The 16452-nt window shown below is 35.0% G+C and overlaps 1 protein-coding gene across 3 annotated transcripts in view; it reads left to right on the top strand.

Annotated features, from left to right (window-relative positions):
- Positions 1-16452, top strand: part of SPATA6 (spermatogenesis associated 6) — a 148044-nt gene that overhangs the window by 99325 nt on the left and 32267 nt on the right. For 2 of the 3 annotated variants that reach the window (XM_077779764.1, XM_077779767.1), the window contains 2 exons: positions 791-975; positions 4988-5087. In XM_077779764.1, the coding sequence (XP_077635890.1) occupies positions 791-975; positions 4988-5087 (285 nt within the window). The remainder of the gene's footprint in view (positions 1-790; positions 976-4987; positions 5088-16452) is intronic. The other variant, XM_077779766.1, reaches the window with a different exon arrangement.

Below are 16452 nucleotides of genomic sequence, written 5' to 3'. Positions count from 1 at the left end.
CCTCCCATACCATGGGTGTGCGTGTGTCTGTGTGTACGTGTGTTTAAAACTCTCCTAGGTAGATGTAAATCTTGCTAGAATATAAGTTCTGCATATAAGGGTAGGAATTTATTAATGTTTCTATACTGATTTATTCATTTGCCTGTCCTCAGAACAAATGAATCAATGAATGAGTATTAAGGTAGAATTCTGTTCTGACTGGCCTGATAACTAAACAAGGCTGTCATAAGTGTCTGTATATTGTCCTTTGTTTTATATATATACCCCTCCCATTACCCTACCACTCACTACTCAAAAGCCCTTGGAATTGATGATTGTAAATTTTAGACATTTGGGATGAACAATCTAGATGTATTAAATATTTATTCTTTTTTTTTAATGCTTATATATTTTTGAGAGACAAAGACAGAGCACAAGTAGGGGAGGGGCAGAGAAAGAGGGAGACACAGAATCTGAAGCAGCTCCAGGCTCTGAGCTGTCACAGAGCCTGACTTGGGGCTCGAACCCACTGACTGCGAGATCATGACCTGAGCCAAAGTTGGGCACTTAACCAACTGAGCCACCCAGGGTCCCCTAATATTTATTCTTAAAGTGATAATGACTACTGCTACATTCTGAAATTTACCTTCATATATGGCTTTGGCATTATACGTATTTGGGTTTTTTTTGTTTTTTTTTTTTAACTCTTATAAAGATTCTACGGTTGTGTGTATCTGTGTGCGTATGTGTGTGTGTGTATATGATGTTACCACATTTATTATGTGTATACAAATATAATTTTTTTAAACAGGTTATCAGGACACCCCATGGGAGAGACTTCGATGACTCTTTGGAAAGGTGTGATGAGTATTTAAGCTCAAGGTCATGTAGCAAGCCCCAGCATTCAGCAAGGACCCTGCTAGTCCATTCAGCACCCTCAACAATGCCGAAGCATCCTCCAAGCCCTGTGCTTAATCGAGCATCTCTCAGGGAAAGGTAATGCTTAGTCTTTCTTGCTGTACTGATTTCTTGAACAATCATCATTAGAAAAGAGAAGGCAGCAATAATGTATGTGAAATGATTATTTGTACAAGTATAATTTGATTTTAAAAGGCTTACTTGTTTTTGTTTAGAATATATTACATCTTACATAGTATTAGGTATTTCTCCCCAGCCCAGTCCCCTTGAAGTGAGTTATTAACTATTAATGAATTTTTTAATTAGGATCACTTTAGCCCTAATTAAATACTATAGTTTGTAAAATGAAAAATAGTGCATGATGGTTTGCTTTCAATAGATTCATAGGGATTTAACATTGTAGGCCTGGCTTATGTATAAAAATAGCATAGCTTACACTTTCCTTTTAGTGATAATGATGCTGCTATGTATTGTTGGTATATGAGATCTATTTTCCTCAAATAACCTTTCCTCAACTCCCCAAGAGAATTTTAATCATGTAAAGATTCCAGCCCTTCCTCTAAAAATGCGTTGGCAACTAAAGCTAGATACTTGAATGTGAATAAATAATTCCTCTTTATCTGTTTTTGTTGTTGTTGAATTCAAATTGGATATTCCTTGCCTTACTCACTGATAGTAACATAGAAAACAGTTGTCATAAATTAACCAAAAAAAGCCCACCTTTAATAGTTTAAAACTGTTAGAGAAATTTGAAAACCTAAGAGACATTCCATCAACAACATGAAAATCAAATCTATCTTTAGGTGGTATCCAAAATCTAAAGTGGCATGCTAAGTTTGCACAGCGTATTATGACCATCAGATATTAGTTGATAAAATGTAACCTATATAGTCTATCAGAAGTTCATCTCAAAACCCATGATTTGAGCAAAGGTGTATCAGTTTGGAAGCTGTATTAAAACATCCTTATTCTGAAAGAAAAAAAAAGTCCCTATTCTAAAATTATAGATTTATTTCCCCAGTAGCCCTGTAAATATTCAAATGGATGTATGGAGGGCTGCTGGAGACCCTAATCCTGAGATAGGGAATTCTGATTAACGTTGCCTCTAGTCCATGAGAATGATGCCTGTGGGATCATCGAGTTCACAGACAGATGGATAGATAAAAAGGTATAGCTTCATGTTTATATAGAAAGATACATATCTTTGTTTCTATAGGCTTTAAAACTTCCAGAGAAAGTCTTGAAGAGAGATTTTTCTGCTGAAGTCTGGTAACTTGTGTCTCAGTTGCCAGGGGACTTTAATTTCCATGTCTGCTCCAGTGTTCAGACGTTCAGATACTCTCTTTTTGCTGACCGTCTGAATAAGCATTTGTGGTTTTGTTGATTAGGTTATTTGCCATCTCTGTAGGTTTTCTAGAAATGTTTTACCTATATCTCCTCGGAAATGTTTTTTATAATTGTTATATTTTTTTCTGCCTTTTCACATATTTTGCAGAGCTCTCCAGTTGTCTACTGCTGTAGTACAACATGGATTTTAGTCTCGTGTAATTGTATCCTGATCTCTAATTTTGTCCCGACTTTTGAAGTCTGTCTTTCCAAGTTGATAAGTTCTTCACTGAGGCTATATTCAAAAATTCTTCACTGAGGACAGCTAAACTCAACTGTCCCTTTTTCATATTCCAGTGCAGGTGATGGCTTCTGGTAGCGAGTGGCATTTACACATTTATTCTGATGCTTGCTAGTAGATGCAGTAAGGTCTTTGCTAGAAGGAAATGAGTGGTTCTAATATTAAACATTACCTATTTTACCTGTGACTAGAGGAAGGTTGAGGTACTTTAAAAATAATACAGTGGCAATTCAGTTTTAAATTCATCCAAATCAATTCATAAAATTTTATTCGAAGTACTCTTTAGGGTAGATAAACTTTTTTTACTTTTGCTAAGGTAGAACACCTCTACTTTGAATGTATGTTCTGAAACAGACTTAGATTTAGTTTTAAAGGAAAATAAAATGTCTTTAAGACATATTGCTAGGAACAAAAGCATTTTGTTCTTTTTAGTACACTCAGTACCACACCTTTAAATATAAGACATTCTCTGATAATGGCTTTTTTAGGTTACTGAGCAATATACTTACAGGGCATTTATAAAAACCAACTGAATCAATAAACAATTTAAACTGATGTAAAAATAGATTGTATGTCCCCGGCAAAATTGGGAGCATGACAAGACATAAAACTATGGGAGTTACCTGGGTTAAATATTCATTAAGACAAAATAAGTTTTCTTTTAAGATTGCTGTAAAGTGTTGACCCCTAAATCATGTATATGAATTAACAGACTTTCAAAAACTCTATTAGTGAGGTGCCTGGGTAGCTTTGTTGGTTAAGTGTCCGACTCTTGATTTTGGCTCAGGTCATGATCTCACGGTTCGTGGGCATGATCTCATGGTTCGAGCCCTGTGCTGGGCTCTATGCTGTCAGCACAGAGCCTGCTTGGGATTCTTTCCCTCCCTTCTTCTCCGCCCATCCCCTGTGTGTGATATAATCTCTCTGTTTCTCTTTCTCTCAAAAATAAAACTCTTATTAGTGAGGTAAGCAAATAAATTTCTTTATTTATAGTGACGGTGCCTTTTGCTTTAAGCCCATATAAAAATATCTTCAGTAGAGTTAATACACTTAAAATGGTTTCAATTTTTATTATAAGTGTTACATTTCAGAAACAGATTTCTCCTCAAAGTATAAATATTAATATTATGACTTATGATTTGTATTAGGCTGTAAAATTATTACTAAAAACAGATTAAGAAATGCTAGCAAATTTAATTAAAAAGGAGCTGATATTCTTTTTAATCATGCTTACCGTTTTGAATTTTGTAAATGAAGTTAGATTGTTAGGGAATCATTTCTTATACCACAGCACAGACTAGTGGACCCTCTCATAGCGCACTGAAGAGACCCTCTTGGAACTGCACATTTGGATCTCAGATTTGCAAATGTATTGCATATGTAGCAAATATAACAAAGTTGGCAATATATTTGTGTAGCTTCAGTCACACTTCCTTTTACAAATGTGAGAGATGAAAATTTAGATATAGTTGATCACCCATTAGTGATTGCATTCTTTAAAACAGAGCATATAAATCATTTACCCTGCTGAAGAGTTTATACCTTGTGTAAATATATAAAATTGTAACTTTGTAAGAACAAGCTAGGAGGAAAAAAGGCAAAGATGTAAGCAATCTAGTAGCATTTTAGTACCCATTCCTTTATGAAGGAATTATCAGTACACTTCATATAGATGAATTATAATCAGATGGACCTAGAAATTTTCCTTATTACTTGTCTAAAATAAAGTAACTTCAAAATACTAATTGTCAGTTTTGAGTTTGAGAGGGCATCAGAAAGAGGAATAGTTGCTTTATTTCTTCTTTAATTCCAAAACTCAGATTTTAATAAAAGTCACATTTTCCTTTTTCAATATTCACTTAAAAACATATTTATAGGAAAGACTAGAGAAGTGATATCTGTGCTGATAGGGAATCATTCAATTTTGATACTCCCCTATATTCTGAAGGAGGAAGAATATGATTGGATTCTAAATAATATTTTCATCTATTTAAACATTTTGTTTTATTTCATAAAATTAATTTTATTCTTTATACAGAAAGGCATTTTGTCCACATAATTTAAAAGAGTGCAATTAAATTACTGGAAAATAAGAACTAATTTTAAAGGCACTATACATGGAATTATGGTTCTAATCTGATCTGTATCTTTATTTAGAGATAAAGCTCTAAGGAATTATGTATGGAAGTCATTAAAATGGCTAGATATATAGTTATACTCTCCCTGATTCACGCCAAACATTATTAAGACTACTTATTGCACATATTACAAAGGCGTAATATTTCTATGGAGAATCAGTGCCTAATTTTATCCTTGGTCAAAGAAGAAAAAATGCTATTTGAATCTTTCTATGTTATTACACCGGCGTAAGGGGGGGAAAAAAGACTTTTGTGTCTGGCATTTGGAAAGATTTATTTTTCTCTCCCTCTGGCTACAAGTCACCTTTGTTTTTTATGCCTACAGATTCCATTCTGATTGGTGTTCACCTTCAAACTGCGATGAGATCCATGACCGGGTAAAAAATGTCTTGAAATCACATCAGGCTCATCAAAGACATTTATATGTTAGTTTCTAAAATTTCCTCTTGAAGGCCTTTTCTAATTAGGCAAGAGAACCAACCATTCATTCCAGATGCTTAAAGCTTATAATAGTTAATCACTGGAGAAAGAGAAAAAGATACAGCCTCCATTTAATGGAAGTCAGTGGTGCTGCTAAAGGCAACATCTCTAACTTCCTCTTGACCTGAGTCATTGTACAAAATGTTTGATATCATCTGAACTCTAAACAGTGTTATTGATCATTATCTCATAGTAAGTAGTGACTTTATGATAATTGCCTTCCAAGTGTGGGGGCTTTTGCTTTGTGCCCCAGTATAAAACAATTCCAGGGGAGGTGGGGTAAGAAATAATTATTTTGGTTTTTTTGTCTTTTTTAAAACATTTTTAATGTTTTATTTATTTCTGAGAGAGAGAGAGAGAGAGAGAGAGGGAGAGAGAGAGAGAGAGAGAGAGCATGAGCAGGGGAGGGTCAGAGAAAGAGGGAGACACAGAATCTGAAGCAGGCTCCAGGTTCTGAGCTGGCTGTCAGCCCAGAGCCCGACACAAGGCTCGAACCCATGAACCACGAGATCATGACCTGAGCCGAAGTCGGACCCTTAACCGACTGAGCCACCCAGGTGCCCCAAAAATAATTATTTTGAAGAAGCTTCCCAGCTGATTTTTATGTTAATTAAATATTTAAAAGAGGAAAAGAGCTGGTCATGTTTACTGGGTTTAATATTAGAGACCATCAATATGAGAGTATTTTCTGAGGTAGGCAAATAAACATATATATGAAGGACAGCCTGGAAATAATTACAGTGCATTCTTTTCGTGATTTTAAAAATTTCATTTAGCAGTTTAAAAAACAGTCATTTATCATGAGTGTCACATTGGGAACCTGATGATATAGCTGGGTTATGTGACATTGCATCGTTTTGTCCAGTTTTAGGTTTCTATGTGCATACTGTTTTTAAATTAAGCTTGTTTTCAAAGTACAGTATACATGTTGAAAATGTACAAATCCTAAGTAACAGCTTTATGAATCATAATAAAATCAATGAACTCCTGTGTAAATTAAGAAATAAAATCAAGAAATAAAATTTTTTTATTTAATAATAGGTTCTATTTTTTAATGTTTTATTTATTTTTGGGAGAGAGATAGAGACAGCATAAGCAGGGGAGGGTCAGAGAGAGAGGGAGACCCTGAATCCAAAGATAGTCTCTAGGTTCTGAGCGGGCTGTCAGCGCATAGCCCAATGAAGGGCTCGAACCCACGAACCGTGAGATCATGACCTGAGCTGAAGTCGGATGCCTAACTGACTGAACCACCCAGGTACCCAGGAAATAAAATATTTTCAGCTCTTCAGGAGCCTCTCTTATTTCCTCTCAACTGCTGCCACTTCAAGGGTAGACATTATCCTAACTTGTAATGGCAACATTAGTATTATGTATTTTAATCTTTATATGATCCTACAGTATCTACCTTTTTCTCTGACTTGTTTCACTTTGATTTTGCAATTCAGACTATCATGCACAACAGACATCTTGTTATATTTAGAAATAGTTCTTCACTTTTGCTGTTGTACAGTATTTTATGAAAATACTACTGTTGATTTATTCATTCCTCTGTTAATGGACATTTGGGGTGTTTCTGGTTTGGGGTGTTTCTGGTTTGGGCTCTTATAGAGCTGCTGCAAGCATTAAATGCATACCTTGATGCATATAAAGAATACAATGACAAAATGAAGGTATCATTGTATTCTTATTTGAGTATATATTCTTATTTGGAATTGCCCAATCATGGGGTATGTATACATTCAGCCTTAGAAGGTGCTGTCAAAGAATTTTTTAAGTGATTTTAACTACCTGTGTGTGAGAGTTGTATTTGCTGCACATCCTCACTGCTACTTGATTGATGAGTGTGTGTGTGTGCGCGCGTGCGCGTGTGTGTGCGCGCACGCGGGCACGCGCGCTTGCTTATGTGAGTTTTCCTTTTGGGGTTTGGTAAGTAAGAGGTGGTTTACCATATAATGGTTTTGATTTGCTATTTCCTGATAAGTAATGAATATGTTTATTGGCCATTGGATATTCTCTTTTGTGAATGCTTGTTCAAGTCATTACTGAATTTTTGTACTGAATTGTCTCCTTTTGGTTTTTTGTTGAGTTCCATATAGACCCTTAATATGAGTTTCATCTTTGATGAAAAAAATTCTTAATCCTAATGAATCCATTTCATTATTTTTTATTTGTTGGTTAGCATTTTTAGAAATTTTGTGTACCTCAAGACTTTCTTCTATGTTTTCCTCTAAAGGGTTTTTGTTTTCTTTCACATTTAAATGTATGTCCAGGTTAAAATTATTTTTTCTGTATCATGGTAGACAGGTATCAAATCCCAAGAGAGGTTTAAGCCCCCAGATTTCTTTCTAGTTTTGTTAATTTTTTATATTTTGAAGCTGTGTCATTGTTGGATACAGATTTCAGACTGTGATTTGAACCTTTTATGGTGAAATGCTCCTCTTCATCTCTAGTACTATTCCTTGCTTGAAAGTATATTTTATATGATATTTGTATAGTTATAATCGCTTTATTTTGGCTAGTCTATGCATTGTATATGTTTTTTCTCTTTTTTCTTTTTATCATTGAATTTAAAGTAGATGTCTTGTGAGTAGCACAAGTTTTGTTTTGTTTTGTTTTGGGAGAAGTAAAATCTAGGATTTTTATGTATATTGATGTGGCTTTTGTTTGAATTAGCAAGTATTTTTTATAACTGTTTTCGTTTTTATTAACTTGTTATTAATTTTCTAACTCTTCTATTATTGGCTGTCCCAGAGATTTCAGCATGCACACTTGGCAAATTATTTTTTGTTGATCTCCCTACCAGTATTGGGGCCTAAAAACATTTAACCCTTTTTAACCTGTCCCTTTTTTTTGCATATTTTTGCATTTTAATTTTGCATTTTAATTCTACATATAACCCACAAAAAATTAATTTTATTTATATAGTAATGTTTATTCATATTAGTCACTTATTTGTTTTCTATTATTCTTCATTCTTTCCTGCAATTCCATGTTCCAATATGGATTCTAGAGTCACTTTCCTTCTGCCTGAAGAACATCCTTTAATACTTCTTTCATAACATTCTCCTAGCAATGAATTCTGATTTTGTTTGAAAACATCTTGTTTTCATGTTTATGTGGGATGGTTTTACTGGATATAAAACTCTAGGTTGGTAGTTATTTTCTTATCTTTTATTTATTTATTTTTTAATGTTTATTTTTGAGAGACAGAGCATGAGTGGGGTAGGGGCAAAGAGAGAGACAGGCAGACACAGAATCCAAAACAGACTCTAGGATCCAAGCCCACTGAGCTACCCAGACAACCCTCTTTGTTATTTTAAAGAAGCCATTCCATTGTCATCTGGCTTCTTTTATGTCTTGAAAAGTCAGCTCTTACACTTTTGAAGTAATGTGGGGATTTCTCCCCCTACTCCCATTATATTTAAAATTTACTCTTCCACTTTGTGCTTAGTAATCTTACTATGATATATCTAGATATGGCATTCTTGGGTTAACCTATGTTAAGTTTTCAGAGCTTTGATATTTTCATCAGTTCTAGAAAACCTGTAGCCATTATTTCTTTAAACAGTGCTTCTGTCCCATTATCTGTTTACTGTTCCTCTGGAGCTCCCAATTACATAAGAATTTTAGACTGTATCTCATATGTATCTTATGCTTATTTTGATATTTTTAATTCTTTTTTTCTTCTCCTCTCTCTCTCTCTCATTTCAGTATTTTCTTTAGAAATGTCCTCTAGTTTGCTAATCCTGTCTTCTGTGTTTACAATGATGTTAAGACTATTTGAAACTTTTTGAAAGACATTAACTTTCAAGAATTTTTTGAGCGACATAAAATACCAAAACTAACTCGGGAAGAAATACATAATCTCAGTAGTTGGATATCTATTGAAATTGAATTTGAAGTTAAGAATCTTACAAAAGAAAACACTATGCCCAGATGGTTTCTCTGGTGAATTCTACCAAACCTTTAAGGAAAACATAATGCCAGTCTTACTAGACAGAAACTAGAAGGAAAACTTCCTAAGTCATTTTATGAGGTCAACATTTACCCTATGGCCAAAGCCAGACAATGACATAATAAGAAAAGAAAAATATAGACCAAAATCTTCATGAACATATATGCAGAAATCCTCAACAGCATATTAGCAGATCAAATCCAACAGTATATAAAAATGAAAGTACATCATAATTAAGTGGTCTCATTCTAGAAATGCAATATAAATTCATCCTGTTTGACAGGTTAAATAAGAAAAAGCTTATTTCCTCTGTATGTCATTTCAATAAGCACAGAAAAAGTATCCAACAAAATCCAACTCAGTTCTTGGTAAAAATTCTTAGTAAAGCTGAGGTAGAAGGGAACTTCCTCAACCTAATAAAGAGCATCTTTGAAAACCTACAGCTAACGTTATGGTTACTGGTGACAGACTGAATATTTTCCTCTAGATTCAGAAACAAGGATTCCCTTTCTTACCATTCCTTTAATATCATAATGGGGGTCTTCAACAATGCGGGAAAGATAAGAAAAGGAAATGAAATGGACATAGGTTGGAAAGTAAGAAAAAAAAACCCTTATATTTGCAGAGGATATGATTTTGCAGAAAATTCCACAGGATCTCCAGAAAAGCTTCCAGAACTAGAGAGTAAGTAAGTTTAACAAGGTCACAAAATAGAAAGAAAGCCCATTTTCCCCCTATATACCAGCAATGAATAATTGGAATTTTAAGTTAGAAAATCCATACCATTTACAATAGCACTAAAATTGAAGTGCTTATGTATCATCCTAACAAAATATGTGGAGTATTTGCATTCTGAAAACTACATAATGGTATTGAAAACAACCAAAAAGATAGAACTAAATGTAGAAATATCCCATGTTCACAGATTGGAGGAATGAAGATGTCAGTTTCCCCCAATTTGATCTCTAGATTCAGTTCAATTATAAAACCCTATCAAACTTAAAAAAAATTATGTTTATTTATTATTGAGACAGAGAGAAACAGAGTATGAGTGGGGGATAGGCAGAGAGAGAGGGAGACACAGAAACCGAAGCAGGCTCCAGGCTCTGAGCTGTCAGCACAGAGCCTGACACTGGGTTAAACCCGCAAACTGTGATATCACCACCTGAGCTGAAGTCAGCCGCTTAACCAACTGAGCCACCCAGGTGCCGCCCCCCACTCCCCATCAAACCTTTTAATAGAAATTGACAAGCTGATTCTAAAATGTGTATAGTAGGGCAAAGGAAATTTAAAAACCAAAAACAATTTTGAAAAAGAACAAAATCGGAAGACCCACTACCTAATTTTAAGACTCACTGTAAAGCAGGGACATCTGGGTGGCTTAATCGGTTGAGCGTCAGGCTTTGGCTCAGGTCATGATTTCCAGTTTTTGAGTTCAAGCTCCTCATTGGGCTCTGTGCTGAAAGCTCAGAGCCTGGAGCCTGCTTCAGATGCTGTGTCTCCCTCTCTCTCTGCCCCTGCCCTGCTCATGCTCTGTCTCTCGGGGGGGGGGAGGGGAACTTTTAAGAAAAGGCTTACTGGAAAGCACAACAATGAAGACAGTGTGGAACTGACTAAACAATAGGCACATATGTCAAAAGAATAGAATACATCCCCCAGAAGAAGATCCATATAAATATTTTCAACCAAGTTTTGGCAAAAGTGCAAAGTCAATAAAGCAGAGACTTGCATTTGTTGTCTTTTCAGTGCATGGTTCTGGATTGTAAAAAATACACATTTGAAAATAGATCAGAGACCTAAAATATAGTAAAAAATCTATTTAATTTATATTTGGAAATTACTGTTAAGATATGACACCAAACACATCCATAAAAGAAAAAAAAGATAAATTGAACTTCATTAAAATGAAAAACTTTTGGTCTATGAAAGGCCAAAAGAGAATAGAATGACAAGCCATAGTCTGGATGAAAATATTTTCAAATCACATGTTTGATTAAGGACTTGCATCCAGAATTTTAAAAATATCTTCTTCAAACGCAGTAATAAGAAAATAAAGAACTCAATTAAAAATGGTCAGTATATCTGAACAGACATTTCACTAAATAAACATGAAAGGATCCTCAGTAGTCCTAGAAAAGCAAATTAAGGGGTGCCTGGGTGGCTTAGTAGGTTAAGATTTGGACTCTTGGTTTCAACTCTGGTCATGATCTCACAATTCGTGGGATCGAGCCCCACATTGGGCCCTGCACTGTCCCTATCTCTGCCCCATCTCTGCCCCTTCCCCACCAGTGTGTACCCTTTCTCTCAAAATAAATTAACTTTAAAAATGCAAATTAAAACTGCAGTGAGTTACCACTACCACCTATTAGAAGTGTTACACAAAAGCAAACCCCCCCCCCCAAATTTAGACTATTAAATGCTGTCAGGGATAGGGAGCAACAGAAATTCTCATTCAGGGCTCATGGGAATGCCCAAGGATACAGCTACAAGATAGTGGTAGTTTTGTATAAGGTTAAATACACTTATATAACCCAGCAATCCTACTTTTAAGTATTTACCCAAATGAATTGAAAACTTAGATTCACACAAAGACCTATATGTGAATGTTTATAGAAAATTTATTCATAATCACCCCAGATTGGAAAGAACCTATATGTTCCTCTAAAGCAAATGGTGAACAAACTAAACTACAGCCATTCAATAGAAACTAACTCAGCAATAAAAAAAAAAAAGAAAAAAGTGAGCTATAAATTCATACAATTACTTTCATACAGTTTGCTAAATAAAAAAGCTAGAACTCCAAAGCTACATACTATATGATTTTATTTATGTGACATTGTTGAAATAGCAAAGTGTAGGGGAAGCAAAAGAGGTTGACTGTGAAGAAACCAGTCTCATAGGGAGATTTTTTGGGTGTTGGAGCTGATTGGTACTGAAGTTGTTGCTATGGGACTTTATTCATTTGCAAAACTACTAGAAATGTACATCAGAAAGGGAGAACTTTACTGAATGAGAGAAGAAAAAAATATCAAGTGTGGTGTTTGGTCTTCTGAAGATTTAAGGCAGGTTGGAACAAATGAACCTAAAAGTACTAAAAATACAAGATATAGCTTTAAATTAGTTTACCTAAATAACTTTAGAGTATGGTGTTTTGGCTGGATACTGTGAGACTATATTCTTTTGCAGGGATTTGCAAACATTTTCTGCAAAGAACCAGAGAGTAAATATTTTTGGTGCCCTAGGGTCCTGTCACACTACTCAGCTCTGCTGTTGGAGCACTAAAGCAGACATAGGCATTAGGGAAACAGATGAATGTGTCTGTATTCCAGTAAAACTTTATCCATGTGCAGTAAAATGTGAATTTCAATGATTTTCATGAACCCCCCCCATTTATTTTTTTTTTTAAATGTTTTATTTATTTCTAGGAGAGAGAGAGAGACAGCGTGAGCAGGGGAGGGTCAGAGAGAGAGGGAGTCACAGACTGAAACAGGCTCCAGGCTCTGAGCTGGCAGTCAGCACAGAGCCCGACGCGGGGCTCAAACCCACGAACCGCGAGATCATGACCTAAGCGAAAGTCGGACGCTTAACCGACTAAGCCACCCAGGCGCCCCGATAATTTTTGATCACTGAGTAATATTTCATTGGAAGGACAGAAACTCATCATACATTAGAAGAGAGTAAGGAGAAAGGATGACTAAAAGCAACATGATATTCTGTATTGGATCTTGTAACAAAAGTGCATTACTGGCACAACTGGTGCAATGCAAATGAAGTTTCAGTTTAGATAATTACTGTACCAACGTTAATGTCTTAGTTTTGCAAAATGAACTGTGGTTACATACGATGTTAACATTAAGACAACCTGGGTGAAGGGTGAAGTTCCTGTGTACAGGTTACCTTTCAACTGTTTTGTATAACTAAATATACAAAAATAGAAAGTTAAAATATGGTCGATCCTTGAACAATGCAGGGGTTGGAGGCACCACGCTCCCCTCACATAGTCAGAAATCTGCATATAACTTTTTTTACTCCCCTGAAACTTAAATAAGAAAACAAAAAAATCATAAGAGAAAATATATTACTGTAAAAAATCTGCATTATAAGTGGACCTACGCAGCTCAAACCTATGTTCAAGGGTCAATTGTTGTAAGTTCTTAATTTCAGCTCTTTGGGTTTTTTCACTGAGAGCTAGTGTGATTATAGGCCCTTCCCTCTCAAAGGGTACTATGTATAATTCATCTTAGGCAAGACAGCAGAAAATCCCTTCCGCTTTTCAAACATTTTCTGCTTAGCTTTTTGTCCTTTTATGCTGCACTGTTTCAAACATTCTGCTAGTGTCTTGAGGGAATGGTTAGCTCCGTTTTGCACCCATCGTGTCTCAATGGATTTTGGCCTCTCAGGCTTTTAATTTTGTACATCTAGCTTAGTAAGACTGCCCAAATCCCGCTGGTTCTTTGTGCTCCAGGAGAGGACCTGTGGTTGAACAAATCATCGATTCCCAACATTTTTGTTCTATGCTCAGTACACAAATGCCCCCAGGAAGACACCAGCTGCTGAGCTGCAGACCTTGAGTTCACCTCTTCTCTCAGGGACACTGGCACCACCAGTACTACTACTTAAGCAAAAACAATATATGTACAGTAAAGTTGCTCATGTTGGCTTAAACAGGGCACTAATCTCGATATCTTAAATTGCTTTACACTAAGAGCAGCCTGAACACAAGCTCTTAAAAGTAGTCATATTTTCCTGCCTTATGTGAATTCATATGGTATAATTGAGCTTTTTCCACCAAATATCTGTACACTTTGTATCTGGCACCATGCACAGCATTGGGCATCTTTTAGATGAAATCAAATTTCCTGCCCGTAAAGAATTTATAGAATCCAATGATTATTTAATAAACCAATAAATAAATATAAATGTAAAAAAAAACTGTGGCACAGTATATGATTAAGGATAAAAAGCATAAATAAGTAATGCCATTGTTCTTCCAGAGAGAAATAAATTCATTACATAGAAATAACTTTATTAAATGTTCACTACATCCCAGGCACTGTGTATGTTATTCCATTTTATCATCACAATAATCTTACAAAATAATTACTATTAAGGAGTACTATTTTAAAGATGAACTGAGGCTCAGAAAAGTTAAGAACTTGTATAAGGTCATGTAGCTATTTAAGATGATTAGAACCAAGATTTGAATCTAGATTAATAGTAATAGCATTTGATCTTAACCACTAAGATCTACATAAATAAACACACAGAGTACAATCTGATACACATTACTTTGAAAATATGCCCAAACAGAAACATGTGAAAACATGCAAACTTAAGATCTGTCAACAGAATACATGTTCAGAAACAAACACTAACGTGCTAGAGATAGACATTGTAGCCACATTCTGGACACAGGTCAGATTGAAATACAGGTTGGTCCTACTTGAAGGATACTCATAGACAAGGTTATATACCATCTTAAGAATAAATACCAGCGTTTTTTAATTTTTTTAAATTTTACAATTAAAAGGAAAAGGTGTGGTGTTTTTGTTTTTGTTTTTTAACTTTGCAAAGATTTTATTTAAATATCAACCTCTTCTGAGACCATGGAAAAGTCCTTTATGAATCACTAAACATTTGACTAGTACTAGTACAGAGGAGGGTAAAGCACATAACTATGTTATGTTTGAAATAACATAATGTTGGAAGTTTGGTAATCATTAAAAAATGAAGAGAACTCATTTCAAGCAAGTTGAAAGTCAGTGATCAGGGAAAGATTCAGTTGAAAATAAAATCCAGTTGAAAAGGGAGCAAACACCTACCATTTTGATTTTCTCATTTATTCAAGAAAATGCAAGGTCACTTCAACAAAGAAACCAGTCCTTTTGCTAGTATGTCTAAAAATCCAGACTCTGGTGCCTTTCGGCAGAAATAAGGTAATAGAAACACAGAATATAGGATAGGTAGAATAAATCAAAAACAGTAAATTAATACCCAACCACATCAGTAGGTACATTGAATAAAGTAAATATTACAGTTAAACACAGTGATTGCCACATTGACTAAAAATGCCAATATGTGGTTATTTAAAAATCCCTTTTTTTAAAAAAAATTTTATGTCTTTATTTTATTTTGAGAGACAGAGAGCAAGCAGGGGAGGGGCAGAGAGAGAGGGAGACACAGAATCTGAAGCAGGCTCCAGACTCTGAACTGTCAGCACAGAGCCCGACGTGGGGCTCATGAGCTGAGCCGAAATTGGACATTAACCGACTGAGCCAGGTGCCCCTAAAAATCCCTTTTAAATATAAGCAAAGGTTGAGTCATGCTGTGTCTGTCATCAGGCACCTAATTCCGGATCAATTCATATTCTCTCTCTCTCTCTCTCACTTGCTCACTCTATGTAGCAATTCCAATGCCAGGATGTTTTAAATAGCAAAAAAAGAGTAAAAAATAAGAGTAAATGTGACTTGCTTTTATCAGCCTATCCTGTACAGAAATGCACATTATTAGATAAAACTCCATGTGGAAATTGTGAGGAATAATCCAGGTAGAGCAGAGGGTCCTCGTTGGGCCAAATCATGGAAAGCCAGGCCAAGACATTTAGACTTTATCCCAGAATCCAGGAGTCATGAGTTCAGATGCATTCAAGGTAATAAAATTAGAATCTAACCCAAGTCCTTGTTTATTTTGTTAACAAAATGATCTCAGAAGAAAAAAAGCAAATTGTCATCAAAGATACAATTATTGAAGACAGTTAAAGAATGTTTTTACATATGCTTTCCACATTTTCTCCTTTCCACTTTTTCACAAATGTACTCATCTACATTTTGAGAGCATACTCCATTATATACTCTTTCCTTTATGTATTTCATTAAGAGTTCTACATATAAATATTTAATGTTTACTCTTTCATGGCAGTGTCTTCTCCAATCAGTTGTCTGAAGCTCTTTCTCTAAGAGATTACTAAGGAAAAGTTCATGGGACAAATATTACCTGAGTTGCATGATAATGATATTTTATTTGCAGTCTTTATGCCTCAAAGTTACTTTAGCTGGATATAAAAATCCTTGGCTTACATTTTCTTTATTATTAATATGTTACTTGTTTGTGACACAGATGTTGTCAAAATCTATCCGTTCTGAGTGACTTGATTTTTTAGCCTGGAAATTCAAGTATTTTTTTTTCCTTCATTTTTAAAGTTTAGTCATAATACTAGAATAGATCATAGTGTTGATTATTCTGGATTGATTTTTTTTCCATTGTACATCATGTGTCTTTCATTATATTTTCAATATTTTTATGAGTATTGTCTTGAATGATAATTTTTTGTTTGTATTCTGTTTCCCTGAGCCTTG

The sequence above is a fragment of the Crocuta crocuta genome, unplaced genomic scaffold (genome assembly GCF_008692635.1).
Source record: "Crocuta crocuta isolate KB4526 unplaced genomic scaffold, BGI_CrCroc_1.0 scaffold168, whole genome shotgun sequence".
Lineage (NCBI taxonomy): Eukaryota > Metazoa > Chordata > Mammalia > Carnivora > Hyaenidae > Crocuta > Crocuta crocuta.
The sequence above is the reverse complement of the archived record's forward strand: the minus strand, read 5'-3'. Positions and strand labels throughout refer to the sequence as shown.